We start from the raw sequence: 26,921 nt of genomic DNA on the forward strand, positions 1-26,921 counted from the left end.
TGCAAATTGTTTTCCAAGAGGAACATTAATTTACAAGTGCAGGAATGGCAAATTGGAAACATGTGAGAGATTACCTCACATCACATGAAAACAGTCCAGAACACCTCAATTGCATGAAAGCATGGAAGGAACTGTTAGCGAGGTTAAAAAGTGGGAAAACTATTGATAAGCTGGAGATGGCACTTATCCCATTATGAAAGATCACCTTAACCGCGTCGAAAGAGGAACAGCAAGTCACAACAGCTACCTAGGCCACCATGTGCAGAATGAGCTGATTGATTTGTTGAGCAGCAAAATCATATCTGCCATAGTGGATGACATCAAGCAGGCAAAGTTTTTTTCAGTAACTCTGGACTGCACCCCAGATATAAGCCACACAGAAAATTTCATGGGATTTTTGGAGGCAGAGTCCACAGGCCAGCACTTGGCATCCATGATCCTGACGAGACTTGAGGAGTTGGGAATTCCTTTTGAAGACTGCAGAGGACAGTCATATGACAACTGGGCAAACATGAAAGGCAAAAATAAGGGAGTTCAAGCCAGGCTCTTAGAAAAGAATCCCCGAGCTCTGTTTGTACCATGTGGGGCGCATACATTGAATTTAGTTGTGTGTGATGCCCTGGAGCTCTTGTGTGAAGAGCCGCTGGATTCCCCCACCCACATTATCATCCACATCGGAACCAACAACCTCAGAGTTCAGCGAGAGAGTAGCTACAGCTCTCATTAATGTAACAGAGAAGGCATCCTCCAACTTCACCAACTCCAAAATTATCCTCTCCATCCTGCTACTGAACTCTGATTTCCACCAAGACACCATCAGCATATAAATGCAAGAGTATCCAGAGACTGTGCCCTAAAGCCCAACTGTATACCTGACTCGGCACCCCACACTGAATCTCAGAAGCCTTTACGACTATGTCCATCTCCACAGAAGGGCAGTCCCCATCTTTGCCAAGACCCTAAAGGACATCAGACTGAACCGCAGCTAAAGCAAACGGCAGCGACCTGTGTGTGTGTTATTTTATTTATACATTTATGTTAAAACAGATTCTTAGAAACCTCACATTATTATTATATTATTATATTTGTCTTGAGAAAAAATTATTTATATATATATATATATATATATATATATATATATATTACTTAATTTATACATTTATTTTAAAAGATATTCTTAGATACATCATCATAATATTTCATATATTCTTTTTGATCTGTCAATTCAACATACTGATGTTTTTTCTTGTTTTTGAAATAATAATTTCTTAAACACATGTTGGAATATTCAAGGACTGAGGTCCTCTGCTTTTTTGTGTTAAGAGCCAACATTCAGCCTTCAAAAAAGAAATTCAGAATTCTGACATTATAATACTACAAGAAACATAGAATGTAAGAGATGTGTCCACTGGCTGCCCAATTGGATTTAGGGAAATAGTTCTACCATTAACCAAACTAAGAGGGGTGATTTAAGGGAGAGACTCAGGGGGAATGCTGATACGGTACAGAACACAACTCATAGACTCAATCAAATCTATAAATATCTGAAAAATGTACATTTGGTTAAAAATTCTAAAACAGATTGTATCCACAGACAGTCACATATTCTTGTGTGCTACATATTTATCCCGGGCTGAATCTCTCTATTACAATGAAGAAACCTTGTCCATCCTCCAAGATGAGATCTGCCATTTCCAGACAAAAGGAAATGTGTTAAGCAACCCACTACCACAATCTGCATGTAGGAACTTTGCTTTAGTTGACTTTTTAATGACCCTTTTTCATAAGCAATAAGCAAGATGAACCTGACCAGAAAGGATAGATTTTTGTGTTGATGTCAAGACACCTTCAGAACAGCCATCTCACTTGCTGTTTAAATTCTCATTGTCTCATTCATTTTTCAGGTTTGATGCTGAGCATACTGGAATGGTTTTTGTCAAGAAAGAGGCTGGCAGTGACGAATTACTTTTCCAGATCCTTCTGCAAGGCATGGATTTCCCAGATGGAGAACCGGTTATCCTGACTCCACCTGGATTATCACTCCAGGGGCAACAGTACCTGTATAAGAACATCCGCCCTTTCTTTGATTATCCCTACAAGGATACTGTTTGTCCAAGGCCAGAGGTCCTATACCAGTGGATGATTCTGACAACAAAAGTGCTGGAGAAATTAACCTTGTGGTGAACTTGGTCGGTAACGCTTCCTTTTACAGAAGTCGAAGCCCTCACTAGGCCACTGGGAAAATGGCCAAAAAAAGAGAACACTTTGTGGACTGTTTAAGGTCAGACGCGACTTAAAGGGGTCATATAATGGTACATGCACTTTTACAAGTTGATTGTACTGAAATGTGTGTTGGCAGTGCCTGTACACAAACATCATATGTGACCTGATCCAGCAAAATGAGTCACAGTGACCCAAATTTAAAAATTGAGATTTTGGTATTAATGGAAAGAGGAGACCATAAGCTTTCAATTGATATCCTAGTCAAAGTCATACCTTGAATGGTTGTAAAGATATACACATTTGAATTATGGCCGTCTGCCCTCTTTTTCCAATTGAAAACCGGAGAAAATAGCTTTTAAAGTTTTTTGCCCGTTTTTTGTTGATATCTTTCAAAATCCATTACATTTAAAGGGATAAACTATTTATTTTACAGCTTAATTTGACCAAAGACATTAATATATAAATGCTATTAAACCAGGCTGAAGCTCAAATTATTTTAAAGTTTTTATTTAAATAAATAATTTAACAGTAGGCCTACCTTTTACAAAAATGTACTAAAATCAGAAAGATTGAACAGAGGTGCTACATTTTTGCTTGAGAGAGAGGGTGTGTGTGTGTGTGTGTGTGTGAGAGAGAGAGAAAGTGAGAAGCAGAGAGACAAGGAAACAGAGATCAAATAATGCTAGTCTATGCAATCATATCTTAGTGTAGTGCTAGTTGACAATAACAGCGTAACAAATTCATAACGGAGATACCAACAAATATTGGGTTAATCAAACACATTAATGGATTCTCCTTGCAGATAAATAGCTACACTCATTCACATTTGTCAATCACGTTATGTTAATCAAGCTTGCACACTACGAAACTTTCATCCGTTATATAAAAACAATCGTAAGTTTTTCGCATCCGTAGCAAGCGTTTGAATGGTGTTTTGACCATTCGGAGCCACCGAATCAATACGAAAAAACGCATACGAAAAAAACGCGGACTCAGGGCCAGGGGGCTTGATGGCGCTTTGGCAACTTTGCTCGCTTTTGACAGCGACATTTCTCAAATGAATAATATTTAATCTTTCTGAGGAGATCTGCTAGCTTGTTTATTACACAGAGCGCTCGCTGCGAGTCTGACAGGAGGGTGGCTGGACCAATCGCGTGCCGGTCAGTCGAAACGGCTTCCCATCGACAAATGATCAGCATTTGTGTACATTTCTAAGCTTTTTGATTGGTTCTATACAACGTGTAACACCATTTAAAGAGAGCAGAGATAGTGACAGGGGATACCCGGGAAATGCTTAGAGGTGACGAGAGGAGTTGAGAAAATGAAATGTTCATTTCCAGCGAATTTAGTAAAACTTTGTAAACTTTAATAGTAATTTAAATACCTTTACTCAATTATCTGGGCTACGAAACTTTGGGAGATTATTTTTGAATGTCTGTTCTTTGAAATTAGCAAAAAAAAAAAAAAAAAAAAAAATCTATTATTTCATTGTTTTTCCACATAATCGGCCCATATCTTAAAATAGAACGTTGCGACTTACGACTCATTTCGCCAGATCGGGTCACATATAATGATAAAAATCCATCCAGTGGTTTTGTTTTAATCTCCTTATATGTTTTCCCCTGCCTCAAATCGAGCCGTTTCGTTTTTGTGACGTCAATAAAACGGACGCCCCTCCCACGATTGTTGATTGACGGGAGCGTTTCAACACAGACCCGCCCTCGCACATGAGGGAGCTGTCAATCATAGTCTGCGCGGCGCGTCATTGTTGATGTGCCGGAGCACTGTCTATGAGCAGAATGGCGTCTAAGCGATTGTGGTGTTCTGTTCTTGGGTGTAATAACAAACACAGTCATTTTAATGTTCCTGAATCCGAACCGCTGAAGACGCAGTGGCTGAGTTTTGTTTTCGAAGGGAATATTCCACACGAGCAACGTCAATGCGAATTCATGTTTGTGCAAATCATTTCACACACCAGACTGCTTTATAAACGAGGGTCAGTATAAAGCTGGATTTGCTAAGAAGCTTTGCTAAAAAGGATCGGTACCAGATATTCGTGTTCCTGCTGAACCTCCAGAAGAACGGAAGTGAGTGAAACGTTTTATTAAACTTTATATTAATATATTAATCTTTGCAAATCGCTAGCTGCACGCTTCACAATGAATGCGTCTAAGGTTTACACTCAGTCAGGGTACATTACGGCATGTTTTCTATGTATGACGTTCTCAATATAATTCATAATTCCACGTTTATACTGAACAACACGTTATGGTTATTGTGTTATTGTGTTACAAACGGTGTTTGCACAGAACAGAGGGGCGGAGTGAGCGCAGCTCATGATCATTTAAAGTCATATGCACTGAAACGGCGTGCTGAAAACAGAGCTGTTTTTGACCAGGTAAAATAAGTGTTTTCTTACAATACTAATGAGAATTTTTAATTAAAGTATATTACAAACTTTTAATTTAGACCCTAAAGAATCATATTAGCTTGTACAAAAATGGCATTATATGACCCCTTTAAGATTTTAACCGTCTTTTTCATCCCTGATTGAGAGCATGTGAAAAAAAATTTGCGAAAAATGGCAAAAAGTCAAGTGTACAATTTTACGTGTTCCTGGCGAAATGTGATGCGATCTGGGAAAACCCACCACATGGTGAAATTTGACATAGCCTATTACAGGTTTTGATAATCTGTTTTCCAAACCTGTTTTTATTTCTTTCATTGATTAAAATGACGATTTCTTTTCTCTGTGCGTGTTCTTAAAGAGAAAGACAGTCTTTTCAGCTTGCCAAAAATCGTAATTTTTCTGCGCTAAACTTGTACATTTTCCCAAGATATATTCAGAGAGGATAGACAAGATGTTATAGAATAATAATTTAATGAAAACCCAATTTTGACAAAAAACTGACATTCGATCTATTTTTAGACCTTACTGAAAACGTACCAGTGAGACATCCGACGGGTTTTCCCAGATCGCATCACAAATATTTTAATGAAATTTTGTGTGTATAAAGGTTTAGTTGTGGTAAATCAATGGTGTAAATTTAATTTATTTCCCTTCATTAGTAATATGCGTAGCTAAGGACTTCATTTGGACAACTTTAAAGGCAATTTTCTCAATATTTAGATTTTTTTGCCCCATCAGATTCCAGATTTTCAAAAGGTTGTATCCCAGTCAAATATTGTCCTATCCTAACAAACCATACATCAATGGAAGGCTTATTTATTCAGCGTTCAGGTGATGTATAAATCTCAATTTAAAGAAAATGACCCTTAAGACTGGTTTTGTGGTCCAGGGTCATCCGGGAACTTCTCGCCTACTCTTTTACGAGTACTGATGTTTCGGACATACTAATCCTTTCACATACTGTTTTCTCCTACTATATAGTAGGAAGGTAGGCATATTCGAACGCACTATAAGTATACGCACGTTCGAATTAGTACGTCACCCAGGTAATTCTCGCCTACTCTTTTTATGGATACTATGGATTCGGACATACTTTTTCGCTTTCCAACTGTTTTTTTTCCCTACTACCGTAAAAATTCAAATAATAGCCGAGTCCCAAATAGACGCCTGTCTCTTTTAAATGCCTGGTGTGTCTACAGGTTTGTATAAAGGCCAGTCTCAAATAGTGGTCTGGTCTGTTTTTTAGTTTCGGGTTGCATTTAATCTTGTAAAACCTGTCAGATCATCTGTTTACGCCAGTTCTATGGTGCAGATTTCACACGCAAGAGAGCCCTGCGCATCTGGGCGGGAGCTGTTAACGCAAGAAAGGCAGGCAGAGTTAGCGGAGGGCCGGAGAGGGAGAAGTGGAGGAGAGCGACAAAGAGGAGGAATTCGCAATGAACTTGTAGTTGAGGATCGTGGTGATGATGATAGTGATGAATAGGGTCATTTTGTATCACATGATTACAGTTGTTTTACAGGGTAGCCTTTATTTTTTCTGGTTGATGTGTTTCGGGCAACAAGTTCATAGGCTCGATGGATATTAATGGTAACTCAGGGGCGTCGCACCCGTGGGGGATGTGGGTGTTTTAACACCCACACTTTTCCCGGTGAGAGGGTTCAACCGCCGCTCTTTTTCTGCAGTTTTTCCGCAGTTTTGCACAAACGCCTCACTACAGTCGATCCTCCGTTTCTCTGGCCGCTCTGTGTGTGCGCTCGCTGCGGCTCCTCCTCTCCCCCTCCCTCTCAAACATGACACCGGGGGCACGTTCAAGTTCAAAACGGTGCGCAACGTTTTGCTACGGTTTCCAGGTAGAACGTCATGTTTCCTGGAAACGGCGTGCACCGGTGTGCACCGGGGTTTGAGATGCGTTTTCTCTTGTTTAGTGGGTGTGTCAGAACTGCAGTCCAATCAGCAGCAACATGTATATAACGCACGCTGTATTAAAGTAAACTCGCACAGTGGGTTCAAGGAAAGTTATTTACAAATGTGTTCGATGCAGCTCGGTATATATATGCAACAACTGAGGATATTAGAAGACATGTTTGTCGTAAGTTTTATGGAAAAAAATAGGATATCAACATAATGATGTAGTTGTTTATATTTTTAGCTTCATTGCAAGTGTATGACATTTGGTATAGAAATAAACAATGGTAATTAAGTGCTTTTCCTAAAAATGAGAAAGAAAATACAGGGTATTAAAACAGTATGAACTACAAATAAAGTCAGTATGTGAGGATAAATAGATGTGTGCTTCCATTTCAGGTTCCACAAATCCCTTCACTCGACTAGGATCTCTTGTGTTCTGGGCGGCAAGTGCAGTAACTGTAACATCGGGCATATTTTGTAGTATAAACACATATTTATACCGACTTCATCAGGCTCCGAAAATTCTTCACAAAGTACACAAAGAATGGCCTTTCTCAGCTCCCATAGTTGCAACTCTTGCGTCATCAGAACAGTGCGTTCAACGCATCACCGTTTCGGTTTAAAAAACGTTGTGCAACGTTTTGTCAACGCAGCCCGTCTCTGAGTGTGACCGGCTGATGATTGGCTGTTCTGCCTTAAGTCACGCCTCTCTTGGTGTGATTTTTCAGTCACTCGTGCTGAGGAGGCGGGAACTTATGGTTATGGTTATTTACATCTCCCTTTTCCAGGTACTTTGAATGAGTGTTTATGCTTGCGAGGTTTTTAAATAAGCTTGATATGTGTTTGGGATTGGGAAGATGTTATGTTTATGTTTTGTTGACATGTCGAGTGTTTTCGGTATTATATTTCGTTTTTTAGACTAAACAGCACAATACTTTATTTAAGTAGGCATTCTGTTTGTGCTGCGTGATTTAAAGAAAAGTGCGCACTTTGCTCACGCAATCATTCAGCATGGTGATCATCTGGTGTTTTCTCCAAAATAAAACTCAAGGGTTTATTTCTTGCAAGTGAAGAAATTAGGACAAAAGTATTGTAATTTTCCTATTCTATAGCGTAATATAAAATTTACTTTGAAATTTTCATTTCTACAGTAGGCTAGCATACATTTAGGCTATATGGATTTTCCATCATAGGAATAATTATATAAATCATTATTATATTATTATAATAAATGTTTGGCATTCTAAAACACCAGTGATAATGTAATGTAGACTGAGACTCTATATCATAACTAAAAATAAGTTTGAACCCTCTTTAGGTACAAGTCAATGCTTTTTCTTTGTTCAATGTGCACAGTTCATGGGTCGAAGCCAGTTGAAACTCTTAATTTTGAGCTCTCAGAGTGCACCAGATTGATGCATTTAACCTTAAAATGTACAAAATTTTCTTTCGGGGGAGCATGCCCCCGAACCCCCTAGAGCAGAGGTCTCAAACTCGCGGCCCGCGGGCCATTTGCGGCCCACGGGGTGATATTTTGTGGCCCCCTACTTGACATTAAAGTTTAATGTTAGTGCGGCCCGTCGTTGCGTGTGCCGCGTTTAAAAAATAAAATAAAATTATCCCTTATGGGCTACCATAGATAGTCTCGTGACAGCTTACGGTGGGTTTGTTGTCAATAGTTGTCATAGACAACCGCGAAGTACAAACATACTGCGCCTGGAAAAAATGAGCGCGTCGCTTCAATTATGAGCGCGCTTGCCGCGCGCCTACATTTGAAATAACGAACTTGAGCGCGCAAAATATGTGAGCGCGATATGTGAACGCCCCCTTGGCGAGCTACCACCAATCAGGCCACGAGCTACTGGTAGCTCGCGAGCGACGTGTTGGAGACCCCTGCTCTAAAACAATGTGAGAATAATCATTTTGAGCTTGTAATATGTGTCCAACAGGTTGATAAGAAGGTTTGCTTTGATTTGTGCAGTCAGTAATTTGAGACACTATACATGTGTAGAAGAAATTTAATAAGACGGGCAGACATGACTGCAAATATTTGTATTTCAAAAGCAATAATTGTTTTTCTAAGTATAATAAAAGGAAATGTGCCTTCCAAAAAAAACATTCAATATCATTAATGTGTTGTATAAAGAAAATAAAAAGGACATAAGCAAATATAAATATCACAAATATGTGTTATCGACGATAGGAAGTTTGTAAAATGAACTTCAACTGTCAGAAGGACAGCTCATGAAGAACCAATCATGTACAGAAAGGAATGTTCAAATTCAGAGGAACAGTTCAGAAGAAACGTTAATAATAAATATTGAGAAGATTGGATCAGTTGTGCTCCTTTTTTGGAATACTTGAATACTATTTTTTGTGGAATACTTGATGCGGCCCCGCCTGACCCCGACTCTACCTCCAGCGGCCCCCAGTTAAGTTGAGTTTGAGACCCCTGCCCTAGAGGGACCGAGGTCCACACAACATAGTTATACAAAATCCAATGGGAAAGAACGATAATTTATGAACTTTACCCCAGCATAATGTTAATGCCAAATTTAAATGTCCTTGGACAAACTACATTTGTCCTGCCTAAGGAGGGGCCAACAAGACATTGTGCCCTCGGAATTCTTAATCAGGGCCCTGATCACATCCATCCCCCGCACTTTTAAAAAGCTTGCTACGCCCCTGTGGTAACTTGTATTGTTCAGCCCATGAAAGTGAGTTTCGTTTTTTTTTTATGCTGGCAAATATCTAAAGGGGGTTGCACACCGGACGAGAAGCGCAGCGGTGTCTATGACAACTCAAGGTATCGCACACCTTGTCAGTTTATGGCCAGCAATATTGTTATGTTTAAGGATATTATGGAATTAAGATCATGTCTGTACTATGTTTTAATTGTACTGTACAATTAATTACAATCGTTGCTTAGTCTGCAGTCTGAACACACTTTACCTCAGAGCATCCGTTAACTGAATGATAAAATCCGATAACATCAGCAATTTTCATTCAACCAGCTTATTTTTAAATTTAATATAAAACTATGTAAATGGCGCTCTGTGGCGCGACAGGATTTTGAACAAGGTCCTGAGCCGTTGCCGTCGCTGCGCTTCTCGTCTGGTGTGCGACCCCCTTTAGACATACGGTAATATAGTAGGCTAATTCTTACATTAACTGATTTGTTAAACAATTCGAATTATAAATAAAACATAATATAATGTGGTAACCTCTGACTGTCATGCTTTCCGTCTATCAGTCTATGCTATTTGGATCGTTATCTCTAGGCCTACACTCAATGAACAACATCTCAACACTAAATTAAAGGCCTGTCTCATATAGACGCCCTTCTCAAATACAAGCCGGTGCAGTTCGGCGATTTGGGAAAATAAAAGCCCGGGCTATTATATGAAGTTTTACGGTATATAGAAGGGAAGTATTACACAACCCGTAGCTTCCAAATGTTACAGATGAGCCATAAAAGTAGCCAATGGAAATCCAGACTGACAACATATGCTTACTTGTGCATTCTCTCACTAAAGATAAATCAAACAATGCAGTGCAATGTTCATTATTTTATTCAGTTTATGTCCTTTTATTTACATTCTTTCATTACCATTGTGGCATTTCACAGCAAGACACTCTAACATTTTAATTCTGAGGTATCAATAAGTAGAATGAAGCATTGCCGCTATACAAACGAAATATAGCCTACATTTTACAGTTACATACTTTCTAATGTCTTTTTTAAATCGCTGAGCCATTTAAAACCCTTTCCACTCTAAGAACACAAATAGGGTCTCACATCTGCATGACTTTTCAGGTGTTTCTGTAAGTGTGATGACAAAATAAAATGTATTGCTCCCACAATTAAATTTTCTTTATTCCAGAGTACAGGTGATATTTGAAATAGGTTTTTTCTAAACACCTTGTCACACTCGGAACTTTGCCATTTCTTTTTCAGAATGAGTTCGCAAATGACGTTTCAGGTCTTTTAGATGGCTGAAACAGTCTTCACACCGAAGACACATGAAAGGCTTCTCTCCAGTGTGAACTCTTATGTGAGTTTTAAGGTTTCCTTTAAGTGTGAAACTCTTCCCACACTGAGGGCAGATGAAAGGCTTCTCTCCAGTGTGAACTCTTACGTGAACCTCAAGATTTGTTTTGTTTGTGCAACTCTTTCCACAGTGATGACACATAAAAGGCCTTTCTCCTGTGTGAATTATTACATGATTCTTAAGGTGATTCCTATCTGTAAAACTCATTCCACACTGCTGACACATTAAACAGTTTTCTCTTGAGTGAATCCTCACATGGCGAATAAGGTTTTCTTTACATCTGAAACATTTTCCACACTGACCACATGTGAACGGCTTCTCTCCAGTGTGAATTCTCATGTGACCCTTAAGACTCTCTTTTTGTGTGAAGCTTTTCCCACACAGTTTGCATGTGTAAGGACTCTCTCCGGCGTGACTTCTCATGTGGGAATCAAGGGTTGCTTTACGCGTAAAACTCTTTCCACACTGAACACATATGAACGGCTTCTCTCCGGTGTGAATTCTCATGTGAGTCTTAATATTTGCTTTTTGTGAGAAGCTCTTCCCACACAGTTTACATGTGTGAGGGCTCTCTCCAGTGTGATTCCTCATGTGGGAATTAAGGCCTTTTTTCTGTGAAAAACACTTTCCACACTGAGGGCAGGTGTAAGGCTTCTCTCCAGAGTGAACTCTCATGTGAGTCTTTAGATTTCCCTTTCGACTGAAACTCTTTCCACACTGTTGGCAGGTGTAAGGCTTCTCTCCAGTGTGAATTCTCATGTGGACATTAAGGCTTCCTTTTTCATTAAAACTTTTTCCACATTGTAGGCAGGTAAAGGGGCTCTCTCCGGTGTGAATTCTGATGTGGACTTGAAGGTTTCCAATTCGATTAAAACTTTTTCCACATTTTTGGCAGGTGAAATAACTTCTAGTTGTTGTCCTTTTAGCTTTTTTTTGTGAGGATGTCTTTTCTGTCGTTGAGCATTTAAAATACTTTTTTCCAGTTATTAAAGCATGACGTTTCTTGTTCAAATGTTTCTTTTCCATTTCATTCGGTTCTTGACTCTCCCCTTTCAGCAACAAGTCTAAGGCAAAAAAGACAAATACAAGTTAACCACAGTTTAATAGCATACAAACCAACAGACCAAATCATTTAGACATTTAAAGCATCAAAACTAACAACATATATTATATATCCTACTCCCACTAAGCTAATGAAAGAGGTGTTACCTGTAATTTCAGAACATGTCCCAATAAAATTACAATAATGCAGCACAAAAAAAAAACTTCACCCAGAAGTACTGGTTACTTGTACAGGGTTGGGAGGCAAACTTTTATAAATGTATTCCATTACAGATTACAGAATATATGCTGTAAAATGTAAATCTGTAACATATTTCATTAGATTATTCAAGGCGAATAAGAATCTAAATACTTTGAAATACTTCTCCAAAATGGGTAGATTATTTTTTTGACAAATGTCTTGCAATTAAGGGTGCTCCGATAAGGATTTTTGAAGCCGATCACTGATCGTCGAACACAGGAAGCGGGTGGGGTAGCATTTTTTTTTTTTTTTAAATATGTAATTTTCACCTAAATATTTGATCTGATTATGTAGTGTATTTTTGTTTTTACAAAGGGGCAATTGTTGCACAATAGCTGTCACACAGCACAAGCCTGATTTCAAACTGAATTTAATTCATAAAAAAGACAGTCAGTAATAGTCAGTAATAGAATAGGAACTAAAACAATTTACAAGCAGTAGCATAAATAAAATGGAAAAAAGATACAAATAAAATAAACAGTACTTTTAAGTTTGTTTGTTTTTCAGGTAGGTCTAACAGCAGTATTTAGGTAAGAATACTAAAGAAATTCTAAAGAGAGTCTTCCCTGAATTAATTAAATACAGATTAATCCTTACAATTAAGGCTACAAATGTTAGTCATTCAAGAGCAGTGAGTGTCATTAATGTTAATCAAACAACAAAAGACAAAGAAAAAAATCAGTTAGCAGCAGGATTATTAGGCTGCTGTCACTTTAAGAGCTGCACGGATTCAATACACTGTGTGCAGAATTATTAGGCAAGTGAGTATTTTGACCATATCATCATTTTTATGCATTTTTTCCAACTCCAAGCTGTATAAACTTGAATGCTTATTGGATTTAAGCATTTCAGGTGATATGTACTTGTGTAATGAGGGAGGGTGTGGCCTAAGGAGATCAACACCCTATATCAAGGTGTGCATAATTATTAGGCAGCTTCTTTTCCTCAAGCAAAATGGGCCAAAAAAGAGATTTAACTGACTCAGAAAAGTCAAAAATTGTAAAAAGTCTTTCAGGGGGATGCAGCAATCTTGAAATTGCTAAGATATTGGGGCGTGATCACAGAACCATCAAACGTTTTGTAGCAAATACTGAGTCGCAAGAAACGTGTTGAGAAAAAAAGCAAATTTACTGCCAAAGATTTGAGAAGAATCAAACGTGAAGCTACCAGGAACCCATTATCCTCCAGTCCTGTCATATTCCAGAACTGCAACCTACCTGGAGTGCCCAGAAGTACAAAGTGTTCAGTGCTCAGAGACATGGCCAAGGTAAGGAAGGCTGAAATCCGACCACCACCGAACAAGAAACATAAGTTGAAACGTCAAGACTGGGCCAGGAAATATCTGAAGACAGATTTTTCAAAGGTTTTATGGACTGATGAGATGAGAGTGACTCTTGACGGACCAGATGGATGGGCCCGTGGCTGGATCAGTAATGGGCACAGAGCTCCACTTCGACTCAGACAGCAGCAAAGAGGAGGTGGGGTAATGGTCTGGGCTGGTATTATTAAAGATGAGCTAGTTGGACCTTTTCGGGTTGAAGATGGACTCAAAATGAACTCCCAAACTACTGCCAGTTTTTAGAAGATACTTTCTTCAAGCAGTGGTTGCGAAAAAGTCTGCATCTTTCAAGAAGTCCATGATTTTTATGCAGGACAATGCTCCATCACATACATCGAAGTACTCCACTGCGTGGCTAGCCAGTAAAGGCCTTAAAGATGAAAGAATTATGACATGGCCCTTCGTCACCTGATTTAAACCCTATTGAGAAGTTGTGGGCCCTTCTTAAACGGGAGATTTACGGTGAAGGAAAACAGTACACCTCTCTGAACAGTGTATGGGAGGCTGTGGTGGCTGCTGCACAAAAAGTTGATCATCAACAGATCAAGAAACTGACAGACTCCATGAATGGAAGGCTTATAACTGTTATTGAAAAGAAGGGTGGCTATATTGGTCACTGATTTTTTTTTTTTAAATGTCAGAAATGTTTATTTGTAAACTGAGTTGTTTGTTTATCATTCTCACTTTAACAGATTAAAATAAACAAGTGAGATGGGAAAATTTTCATTTTGCTGCATAATAATTCTGCACACTAAGAGTTGCCAAATAATTGTGCACACATAGATATTCTCCTAAGAAAGCCAAAACCTCACTTTTGCTTCCTTAAATATTCAGGATTGAGGTTTATTAACATTTTGGATTGACTGAGAGCACTGTAGTTGTTCAATAATAAAATGAATCCTCAAAAATACAACTTGCCTAATAATTTTGCACACAGTGTATATACTGTTACACAACTTTCTCAACTGTTAACTTTTCGTCAAGGCGGTAATTTTGTACATACATTTGTGTGTATTTGACCATTTAAGTGCAATTTGGTACTCGCGAGCTGTTTTTGAGGCAGCCTTATGTGTGTGCGCTTTGAGTGCGTCAGCATGAGACCAGTTTATGAGATCGGCCTTTATAGAGACCGCCGATCAAACTTCCCAAAGTGATTATCGGGCCGATAGCGATCGGTAGCCAATCAATCTGTGCACCCCTACTTGCTATTATGGTACTATTAGGACAAATTATCATAATCAACTAGTCAGTGTTAAGGGAGCCCTGTATAATTAATTAGACTGCTTCAGGTCCGCCAAACCCCGTTCCATTTCTCAGGGATATATGTGCAGCCCACCAATAGTGTAATTCAACAAATAAGCAGGCAAAATAGCTATAACCAATAACCGTTTATTATACAAATGTCCAAAGTCCTCTCAACAGCTTGGTACAAAACTGCTTATGGCCATCACAGACGAAGAACCATGCACTTCAATGAATGAGAGTTAAGACTCACAGGGTGCAGTATAAATAGGCTACAGTCAAGATAAACCACCAAGTGTTTATTTAATTGTATTTAAAAAATGAGATAAATTAAGGAAAGTATCAGTCTTTGTATCTGAAATAGATGTAAAAATGAAAAACTATGGCCACACACCATTTGTGTCAGGTTACATAGTCTAAAAAAAAAAGTATTTCCAACTATGACCAAAAATATAAAATATTTTAGATTACTATAAGCCGTCCTTCAAATAAGGCATAAGAAAAGCATAATGACCTATTTAAAACAAAGAGGTAGTTGGCCTAAGACTGAAAGACAAGGGAAGACTAATGATAAGTGATAGCATAGGTGTAATTTGCGGGTGGGACGGGTGGGACATGTCCCCACCACTTTTTGCTATGGTCGATATTGTCCCCACCACTTTTGAAACATTCTCGCGGCACGAATGTACCAATACAAATAAATAAATCATCTCCAGCTAACTAGCAGAGCATTCATTCTGTTTATTTGTTAAATAAGAGGCGATCTAGCGCTGAAATGTGTTTTTTTTTTAATCAAGTGATCAAAGTGCTCGTTGCCGCTGTGATCAGTGGATACTGTGTTCTCTTGTGGCTCGCACACAGTCTTCACTCGGAGGCGCGCTTCAATCCGTTGTGGAGACTCTCTATTCGTTCCAGTGAAATTACAAAAAATATACACAAACGTGTCCCTGCCTGATATACAACCACTGATAAACATAATCGGTTTTGATTAGAAAAAAACACCCAATACGAGTGCGGATTAGAACCCAGGACCTCTGCCACTAGACCATTAGAATAAACTCATGTTGCCCCTGGAAAGCTCCGCTCTGCTGTTGTGTGCCCGTGTGCCGCGCATGCAGGTGGAAAAAAGTCGCGCGAGTAATTTACGTCACGTGATCGGCGGCAATCGGAGCATCACTAATAAAAAGAGATGATTTGAGGTCTGACATTAAGGGCCAGATTTACTAAACAGGGCAAATTAGCGTGAGAGCGCAATTCCAAAAAAGCGCAGGTGGGAGTATAAAGTTCTGCGCGTGATCTACTGACGACGCACAAATGAAAGAACACGGATCATTTCCATAATGACCAACGCAATCTACCAGGTAGCGTCTGGTTTGAGAGAGATGTTTTTTTAAACATTCAAGCACGGAAAGACAAAAGAGAAAGCAGTGCTGTACTGGCGTGCGTCTTTAAATCTCATGTCTGTGTGACACATACGACTTGTGTGCACAGAAAGCCGCTTCAGACTGTGTTTGAATGGACGAAAACACAAAATTATGCCAAAATGAAAAGTTTTGTCGAATATCCTCACAAGCACTCAAGTCTTAAATGTCATAAAGTGTTCGAGAAAATGGTGTGCGTCAGATCCGTGTCATGTGCGGCAGGTCTTAAAGTGACAGCAGCCTAATAAACCGGAAGTCATTAACAATAATCGGAAAAAAAAAGAAAAAGAGAAAATCAGTCACAGCTCTTGACTGAATAACTTTTGTAACTTAATTAAGCATTTATCTATTGTTACATACCGCCTGTGCCGGCCCATGTAACAGAGAGGGGAGACCACACGGATTAGTTGATTTCAAATAATAAGTATTTATTAAAGACAAGAAAAGAGCAACCTAAAATAATTAAAGTCAGTATAAATGTATAACTCGAAACAAGAACAAATGCAATCAGGGTATGTGAAGTGACATGCAAAAAGAAACAAAATCAGCAAAACGGTGCGGGAGAGAAGGAGAAGCGGCGGCCTCCTTCAACCAATGCCCCGTTTACACGATGGGAAAACGCAGATATTTCTCTGCGTTTTGCCCTCTCATTTACACGAAAACGCCGTTTTTATCACAGAAAACGATTATTTCTAAAAACTCCGGGCAAAGTGGAGATTTCTGAAAACGCCGGTTATGTGTTGCCGTGTAAACTGGGAGAAACGGGGTTTTAGGTTCTCTCTTGTCGATTCTGAGGATTTTGATTGGCTTGCATGGCTTTATCCTTCTCCCTACACTGCCGCCCATAGGTTTGGCATAGTTATGATGGCGCTCGACGGCGTATTTATGCGGGTGTGTGCACGATGTTATTTTTGAAAACGGAGAGGGGGAAAATATTCGTTTCTCTAAATACCCGGCTATGTGTAAACGTAGCCCAAGTCTGGAGAGCTTTTAACACCCAGGATACTGGAAGCAACCACACGCGGTCTTGGAGCAATCACCTGCAACACGCCACACCTGCGCTCCTTCACCTATAGGGGAGACGTAATGAACAGGCAAACCGCAAAGGAGGAGGAGCTGACAGGTCTGAGACCGTCACACCCCCTCCCTTAAAAACAGAGGCCCCTAAAAGGCCTCTGCAAAAACCTTCAAAACCCCACACAACAAAATAAACAATTTTTTTAATATTATTTCTATATCTAAAGGAGAGCACTTAAGTTCTGAGATATTGATAATCCGCATACATAGACTGGAAAGAAAAACTCTTCTGTCCACTGGCCCCAACCCCTTCCCCCCCCCCCCCCCAAATTGTGTAAGGGCTTTCACCACCGATCTAGTGGTTATTGTTCGCAAAGCATAGGCAGCAGGATATCGGGTAGACTGACATTACCGTCAGCAGGTAACCACACCCTGACTTAGATGGAGGCAATGGTCCCACACAATCAATTAACAGATGTTCAAATGGTTTACCTACAGCTGGAATAGGGTAGAGTGGAGCTGGCTTTAACACCTGATTAGGCTTCCCTGTTAACTGGCATACATGACACGTCTTAATGAAGGATGCCACATCCTTTAAACGAGGCCAATAGAAGTTCTTCATAAGACAGGTTTTCCTTACCCCCAAGTGCCCAGCCCACCTCCCCATGAGCTGTCTGTAGGACCAAATCTCTAAACTTAACTGGTACTATCACTTGAAATACTGGATCCTCAACCCCTTCGTCAGTGTGAGAAGACCACTTCCGGATCAACAACCCATCCTGAACCAAATAACCCCTTACTGCATTGCGCAACTCCTCAGGTGGTAACACCCCAACGAACTGGGCCCGTATTCCTAAAGAATCTTAATGTAAAAAGTAGCTCCTAGTGACAAAATTCTAAGAAGATTCTTAGAAATGTGGGCGTTTACTCTTAAAATTAAAGAAAAAATCCTAGTAAAGAAAAAAGTAATTCAGAAAGCATCTTAACCCTTAAAAGAGGTCTTAAGGTCAAAATTGTTAGGAGTATGGATGAGGACTTTTAAGAGGCTTAAGAGTTTCTTTAGCAGAGGAGAAAATGACAGAACGATGAAGAGGGAGAAGAAATGTGATGCAGACAATAGATGACGACAGTGAGTTAATAAGACGCTATAGATGAGATTGTGCAGTGATCATGTTTGTGACTGATCTTATTAGAGACACGCTAATATCTCCGACACAGCGCAGGAATGCCATAACGCCAGAAATGATCACTACATTAAGATATTTGGCAAATGGGAAAATGCAATAAAGCAATAGTGATTTGGGTCTGTGACAACCTTCTGTAAGCAGTGATCACACAAACATTACAGCACTTTCAGAAGCTCTTATTGTGTCGCAGTTCATTTAGTTTCCACTGGACATTCCCACCTTGCAGGCTCAAAAAACTGTATTTATGAATATAGCAGGCTTCCCTGGTGCGCACAAGCAGGGGAATGAACCGTTAATAATGTGCGCTTTAAGCTCCCACGTCCGCTTCTCGCTCCATGCTGTGACACCCTGCCCGAATTTTCCTTTAAGGACGGCCTAGTGTTCATCCACTAACTCGGCTAACAGTAAACACGGTTCTTCTGACCAGTCAGGCTTTCTCGTCTTTCTTGTTTTTTAATCCATGTTTTCAAAACAAACATTCAAACCACCACTTAAATAGACAGCAATCAGTGTAATTGGAAAGAGTGGAACAATTTTTATCATTCTAAGCCAATCAAATTAACAGCAAGGTAAAAAAAAGGATTTATATACATAAAAATAATGTGCGTGTGTGTGTGTGCGTGTGTGAGTAAACTCTATACTTAAAATGGCTCTTTTTTTTCCTTCTTGGACAACCAACCAATCACAGTCTTCAAAAGATTGTGTCATACATAGCAACGGGGTCAGCCCCGCCTCCTCACTAAGATGAGAGTTTTTGTCTTTTCCTTACTCAGAGTTGCTCTCAGAGATCGGTCCCGAATCACTCTTAAGCTAAGACTCCTACGTAAAAGTTTTTAAGCTAAATTAAGAGTTTTCTAAAAGAATTCTTAGATTCTTTAGGAATACGGGCCCAGATCTTTTAATGTCGCATCCTCCTTTTGAGCTGCAACAAAATCACTATGAGAGAGAGAAGGTGGTAGATTAGGCACAATAACGGACTTAAACTCTCTAGTCTGGGGAACATCATCATTAACAGCACGGCTCATAGCCCGTGTCACTGCACAAGCCGTAAAAACAGATAAATTCTGAGCATGAACGTCACTATCATCTGCAATAGAGGGAACATTCTTAACAATTACAGGGGGCGGTATATCACGCCAAACACGGGCTCCAGCCAGATTGTTACCCAAGAGAAGATGAACACCCTCTATAGGTAAGGAAGGGCGGACTGCTATTTTTACTTCCCCCTGTACTAAATCAGACTGCAGATTAAACAGTGCAAAGGAACAGAAACAACCTGCAACCCAATCCCCCGGACTAAAACACTGTTCTCAGTACTCGAGTCAACAAAAAAAGGCAACACAGACCCCAAGATAAAAGACTCAGACGCCCCTGTGTCCCTAAGTATCTTAACCGGCACCTGGATGGAACTACCCACCAGGGAAACTAAGCCATCTGTAACAAAAGAAAAGTAACCACTTCCACCCGTTACAGCCCTACCATTTCTCTCACTAACTTCAGCAGAACTCAGGCCTGATGTCTGAGATGAAGTCACAACGCCTTCAGCTTTAGCCTCAGTCTCACCCAACAAAACTTTAGCAGGTATAACTGACTCAGATACAGCAAGTGTGACCCCCCCTAACAACATCAGTACCATTTCGCTGACTTTTCCCCTTTAAAACAGGACAGTCTTTCTTCCAATGCCCCTTTTCTAAAAAATATCGACACACATCAGCATCGTTCTTAGCCTGACCACCAGGTGTAAACGCAGAATACCTAGTCTCTGCGAAAACTCACAGCACCTCTGTGTGACTGATTTGAGTGTGACTCTATTTTTCTCTGAGTAGTTGACTCCAATGGACCCAACGAAGAAGACCCCAAAACTCTATTGAAACATCCAAAACGTTGTTCCTGATAAACCTTACCTGTATTGTTTTCTTTTAAACTATACTTTTGTGTCAGAGCGAAATCATCAGCCACGACTGCAGCTTCCACTGCTGTTTTCATCTTATACTCAGATATGCGTGTAGCGATACGCTCAGGAAGGATGTTTCTAAACTGTTCTAAAACAATCAGGTTAGACAACTCATCAAAAGTAGCGACCCCCACCGCAGAGCACCAACGATTAAAGTGGCTGTTCAGCTCTCTCGCTGCCTCTGTATACATCTGTTTTTATCCTTTTCTCCAACTGCGAAACCGCAAACGATAAGCCTCAAGAACTAATTCATACATTTTAAGCACTGCCTCTTTTACTCTGACATATTTTTTTCTATCTGACACAGGCAACGCAATAAACGCTTCTTGTGCTCTACCTACAAGAACACTTTGGACTAACAACGTTCTCTCAGAGTCAGACCATCCACGGTCATCAGCCACACTCTCAATTAAAGAAAAAAAAACATCGGGATCTCTTTCATTGAATTTCGGCAGCAACCTAACTATGTTAGATATATCAGGGGAGCACACAAACCCCCTAAGAGCAGTACCCTCACCTCCATCAACTGAAAGCCTACCTTCAGTACTTAGTCTCAACCGTTCTAAAGCCACATCACGTTCACTTTTTATTCTTTCTATCTCTACCTCTCGTTGAGCTTCTCTTTCTCTCCTCTCCGCCTCACGCTCAGCTTCTCTCTCTTTACGTTCAGCTTCTCTCTCTCTCTGCTCTGCCTCACGTTGAGCTTCTCTCTCTTTCTGTTGCATTTCTATCAACGCCTTTTCTTGCTCAAACGTAAGTGACATTTTAGAGAACTCGGTCGAAAGAGGTGTCGACGTTGCTTCTCCGAACTCTAACTCATCCATAATTAGAGATGCAGGTGACGAAAGAATATTCCTAACGACCAATTCCGCCTGAACTGACACTCTAATCTGGGCTAATTTCGCTGTTCTGGGTAAACCCAAATCAAAGTTATAATGTTCACAAACTTGACGCAACTGATCCTTTGTCAAATTATTCAGAACCTCCACAGATGGAGCTACAAAAAAATCCTCCAAACTAGCCATAAAAATTAAACTAATTCTACAGCATACAATTCATACAGATAACCTACTAAAGAAAAAAACAAGCTCACCTTTTCAAATTGTAAGTGTGGCCACAACACTGTGCATCAAGACGAGACAAAACGGAGCTGCCCTATAAAAAACTAAAAAGAAAACAGCGATCCTCTTCATGCATATCCCAAGGACAGAGATTTTTAATACACAATATCAGCGGTGCTCCCGACAAAATGCCGTTAAAGCATGCGTCCACGACGGTGCCCTCTGCCCAGGATAGCACAAAAATAAACTAAAATAACAAACAAACATTAAAACTTGACGGGCACTCGCAAAGCTCCGATAATTATCTTATCGATTACTTTATCAATAAACTCAATCTTGCACGCGCAGTGCAGACCCACACTTACCAAACAATGGCTCACCGCAAACTCTTCAACCCGGCTTATTTCAAAAACAGCCCAGGCACAAATTTAACAAAAATATTCTCCTCCTCTCCGCACCAACAACAAAAAATAAATAATTAAATAATTTTGAACGCAACTAATTTTCAAACTAATCCACATGCGTCTTCCCAATGATTCAAAACAAAACGTTCAACTCGAACTATCAAAGCGCTTTCCAAATCAAACGTACCCGAATAAAGCGGTCATAATATATTTAAAGCTTCCAACGCACAGGCCATTCAAAACCTAGTTATAAGCATCAAAATATATTTACCGATGTCTTTTCAAATCCTTATTTTTTTTTACGAGCCCCCCAGTCTGTTTGTCGTTTCAGATCCCGAACGTTCCAATCCCTTGACGAGCCACCAATCTGTTACATACCGCCTGTGCCGGCCCATGCAACAGAGAGGGGAGACCACGCGGATTAGTTGATTTCAAATAATAAGTATTTATTAAAGACAAGAAAAGAGCATCCTTAAATAATTAAAGTCAGTATAAATGTATAACTCGAAACAAGAACAAATGCAATCAGGGTATGTGAAGTGACATGCAAAAAGAAACAAAATCAGCAAAACGGTGCGGGAGAGAAGGAGAAGCGGCGGCCTCCTTCAACCAAGTCTGGAGAGCTTTTAACACCCAGGATACTGGAAGCAACCACACGCGGTCCTGGAGCAATCACCTGCAACACGCCACACCTGCGCTCCTTCACCTATAGGGGAGACGTAATGAACAGGCAAACCGCAAAGGAGGAGGAGCTGACAGGTCCGAGACTGTCACACTATATGTAATTTATAATTCGAGCAGTGAAGACTGTGAAGTGTTTGATTTATTCAATGTCTGTATATACACTCACCTAAAGGATTATTAGGAACACCATACTAAAACTGTGTTTGACCCCCTTTCGCCTTCAGAACTGCCTTAATTCTACGTGGCATTGATTCAACAAGGTGCTGAAAGCATTCTTTAGAAATATTGGCCCATATTGATAGGATAACATCTTGCAGTTGATGATCTGGTGACTGTGGGGGCCATTTTAGTACAGTGAACTCATTGTCATGTTCAAGAAACCAATTTGAAATGATTCAAGCTTTGTGACAGGGTGCATTATCCTGCTGGAAGTAGCCATCAGAGGATGGGTACATGGTGGCCATAAAGGGATGGACATGGTCAGAAACAATGCTCAGGTAGGCCGTGGCATTTAAACGATGCCCAATTGGCACTAAGGGGCCTAAAGTGTGCCAAGAAAACATCCCCCACACCATTACACCACCACCACCAGCCTGCACAGTGGTAACAAGGCATGATGGATCCATGTTCTCATTCTGTAAACACCAAATTCTGACTCTACCATCTGAATGTCTCAACAGAAATCGAGACTCATCAGACCAGGCAACATTTTTCCAGTCTTCAACTGTCCAATTTTGGTGAGCTCTTGCAAATTGTAGCCTCTTTTTCCTATTTGTAGTGGAGATGAGTGGTACCCGGTGGGGTCATCTGCTGTTGTAGCCCATCCGCCTCAAGGTTGTGCGTGTTGTGGCTTCACAAATGCTTTGCTGCATAACTCGGTTGTAACGAGTGGTTATTTCAGTCAAAGTTGCTCTTCTATCAGCTTGAATCAGTCGGCCCATTCTCCTCTGACCTCTAGCATCAACAAGGCATTTTCGCCCACAGGACTGCCGCATACTGGATGTTTTTCCCTTTTCACACCATTCTTTTAAACCCTAGAAATGGTTGTGCGTGAAAATCCCAGTAACTGAGCAGATTGTGAAATACTCAGACCGGCCCGTCTGGCACCAACAACCATGCCACGCTCAAAATTGCTTAAATCACCTTTCTTTCCCATTCTGACATTCAGTTTGGAGTTCAGGAGATTGTCTTGACCAGGACCACACCCCTAAATGCATTGAAGCAACTGCCATGTGATTGGTTGATTAGATAATTGCATCAATGAGAAATTGAACAGGTGTTCCTAATAATCCTTTAGGTGAGTGTATTCTACCTGTTAGACCTACCTAAAAATCTTAAAGCACCGTTTACAAGGTTCCCCAATAATGGCGGCTCCAGGGCATAAGGCTGGGTACCGAGTTCAGTACTTTTTAGGTACCGACCGAATTGCCTCGATACTACCGAGTATCGAAACATGTCTTATTTTTCGGTACCAAATTTTGGTACCTAAGTGGTTAATCTCGTCAACGTCAGTGAAACAATAAGCATGCAGCATGGTTGGCTGTGGCGGAAAAACACTAGTTTACGCGGCTGCTCAGAGACGTGTGTGTGTGTGTGTGTGTATAAGCGTCCCAACCCAGATAGATAGAAAATATGTGGAAATTATCCAAAGTGTATATGTGCCAGACTCGATGCCAGAAGCACGCGATGCAATATTTTTGACAAGATAATTGCTGCCAAGACCGGTAACACTGTAAATCTGATAAGGCACAGAAGCGCACAGAATACACTTGAGAGTAATGGTGTGTTCACACCGAACGCGAATAGAGCGTCAAATACGCGTCTATTTAGACGCTTGAATCTTCCGCTCGAGTTCAAATTTTTCAACTTGCGCGGAAGACGTTCGCAGCAAACGCGTCACCCAATCCGCGCCATTCGCGACGCCCGGCGCGAATGATGCGTCTATTCGTGTCTTTGCAGTGACTTTGCATCTACTCGCGCAAATAATTAAATTCGCGTTCGGTGTGAACACACCATTAAACACTTGTTTATTAATAAACAATTAAAATATCTCCTTGCTATTGTTTCCCGACACATCCATAATCATTAGGCTACGTTTACCAGTGCTTTGCTGCAAGCTTCATGTGTGCTGAGCGCGAGGCATCCCGCCCCCCAGTAGCCTATATTTAATTTAATTCACATTTATTTGTACCTAAGCCGCCATTTATTTATTATCGTTTCAAAGCAGCTTTACAGAAAATGCATGTGTCTAAATTACAATTTAGAGTGATCTGTTATCAGAGGTTATTAATCTAACAATTAATTAATCTTAATCGTTAGATTAATCGAAAAAATAATTGATAGATTACCATATTTTCCGCACTATACGGCGCACCGGATTATAAGGCGCACCTTCAATGAATGACCTATTTTAGAACATTTTTCATATATAGGGCGCACCGGATTATAAGGCGCATAAGATACTGCAGTCAAACGTTTGACTGGGTTTGCGTTATGCATCCACTAGATGTCAAGAAATGTCAACAAAACAGTCAGATAAAGTCAAACTTCATTAAGCGTTCTGACAACTCCGTTCACTCCCATGGTAACCTTGTTCAAACGTTAAAGGAGAACTCCGGTCAATTTTAACATTGAGCTCATTTTTTGTAAATTTGGAGTGCTGTCAGTACAGATAACAACGACAAAAAACCGGTGTTGCCTACACCGTGTTATCCTCTTTTTTAAATTTGCACCCTGTTGACTTAAACGGGAAAAGTTTTAAACCTGCTTTTAGCCTCTTAACAACCTTAATGTGTCATTACAAGTGCACAGCCATGTGAGTGAACACGGTGAATCTGACTGCAGTAAATGTGAAAGATATGAATAAAAATTGTTTATTCAGCCAGCTCGCGTACCCGTATTTTCTTCCTGTTTTCGGTCGAAGTCCACAGTAGTCGATTGTCGAGTGCGCGCGCGATCATTGGTAACTAAGCAACAGTGGAGACTCAGACTGTCAGCTGTCAGCCGATGACAGTGCTTTGTGGTGTTCTGAGAATATCAGCTCAAATGGATAGTTCATCCGAATCAGATGTTGAACACACGGAGGAGGTTTGATCGCGCGCGCGCGAACTCGACAATCAACTACTGTGGACTTCGGCCGAAAACAGGAAGTAAATACGGGTATGTGTGCTGGCTGAATAAAGAGATTATTCCTGACTTCGTGAAAGCTCGGATCACAGTAGAGACTGATATATGGATATATCAACCCAGGCATCCACGATCCTTTGGCAGATAGTGGCGTAAGTCGCCCGGCGCTGTCTCCCCGTCTTGGTGAACGTGTGTGCACCACCCATATATAAGGCGCTCCCGATTATAAAGCCCCGTTCACACTACAAGCGACTTTGTCGCTGCATGTCGCCAGTGGCTGGCGATGAGGTCGCTAGTGGGAGTTCCCACTACTGGTTGCCTTTATGAATGACATCCAATGATGTGGAGAAGGATCATACGCGCTCCGCTCCTATTGGTTGTCGCTCCCGAAAGTCGCTCTCCATTTGCATAAAGTTAAACCGATCTCAACTTTGTTGCGTCGCCAGACACGCCCCATCCGGTCGCTGTCGCGCCGGAAGTCGCCCACTCACCATTGAAATGAATGGTATCGCGTCGCGTGTAGTGTGAACGGGGCTTAAGGCGCACTGTCGTTTTTTGAGAAAATTAAAGGCTTTTAAGAGCGCCTTATAGTGCGGAAAACACGGTAACTGATTGAAACAATAATCGGCATTTGTAGACAAAAATGTAAAGTTAATCGCTCAAATTTAATCTTTTGCAAAAAAATTAAAAATAATATTTTAATAAGGTTCAAATGACTGAGTTCCGTTTTGAGAATGAAACCAACCTGTTTGTGTCTCAGTATCTTCCTCTTTCACTCTGAATGTTTCTTCAATCTTCATGTCTTCACTCTCCTCTTTAATAAACGCCATCTTTATAATGTCACATGGACCTCAGTGGTGTGTGTTTGGACACTCTGTCATGTTTAAGATGAGAATAATGAACAGAAAGAAAAAATAAATCTAACTAAATATACGGGTGCATCTCAGTCAGCTCCCTAGTTCAGTAGTGTGGCTGACTGCAGTGAAGGTCATAAATCTCGCCCTCTCCATGTAATCGAATGGGACGCGAGCCAAACTAAAAAATCCAATTACATTTCAAATTATTTTTTTCCCAAAAATGGTTTCTGTCATTTTAGGTAGTTCTTATCACGCAGACTTATGTTCAAGTGTTCATTATTCCAATAAGTTTGCTTTTAGTTTGATTAAGTTTTAGTTTGATTAAGTCAAGTTATGATTGACAGCTGTACTGCGCTGTGGTGGGGTTATGTCAAGGCTAATTTCAGAAAAACACCATTGCATTAGTGATTGGAGCTTTCGAAGCACTGCTTCACAAAACTTCAAACCCTTTACGAAACTTTTGTTTCATCAGTGGTTCGGAGCACGTAAACTGCTAAATGTGTTTTTAATAAACGAGGCTTCGTCACATATGTCATAACGTTTTTTGCAATGATTCACCGCTGGCGGGCGGTGACCTCTGTGAACCCATGAATCACCCGGATTCGCTGAGAACACCCAGCCAGCGGCGAACCATTGAACAAGTCTCTATGGTTTTTACCTGTTCTCTGATAGGTTTTTATACATTTGTAGACGTTTTAATGAGACATTAGTATAATTAAAATTAATAATAAT

At 40.4% G+C, this 26,921-nt stretch overlaps 1 protein-coding gene across 1 annotated transcript; it reads right to left on the reverse strand.

The window, feature by feature from the left end:
- Nucleotides 1-10,417: 10,417 nt before the first annotated feature.
- LOC130092475 (gastrula zinc finger protein XlCGF57.1-like) lies at nt 10,418-26,315 on the reverse strand. Its single transcript, XM_056260329.1, has 2 exons — nt 26,078-26,315; nt 10,418-11,658 (listed from the first exon to the last, which is right to left on the reverse strand). Exons 1-2 carry the CDS (start codon nt 26,160-26,162, stop codon nt 10,469-10,471), a joined length of 1,275 nt encoding a protein of 424 aa, XP_056116304.1. The 5' UTR covers nt 26,163-26,315; the 3' UTR covers nt 10,418-10,468.
- Nucleotides 26,316-26,921: the final 606 nt, after the last annotated feature.

Source organism: Rhinichthys klamathensis, unplaced genomic scaffold (genome assembly GCF_029890125.1).
Source record: "Rhinichthys klamathensis goyatoka isolate OS25496 unplaced genomic scaffold, OSU_Roscu_1.1 h1tg000176l_1, whole genome shotgun sequence".
Lineage (NCBI taxonomy): Eukaryota > Metazoa > Chordata > Actinopteri > Cypriniformes > Leuciscidae > Rhinichthys > Rhinichthys klamathensis.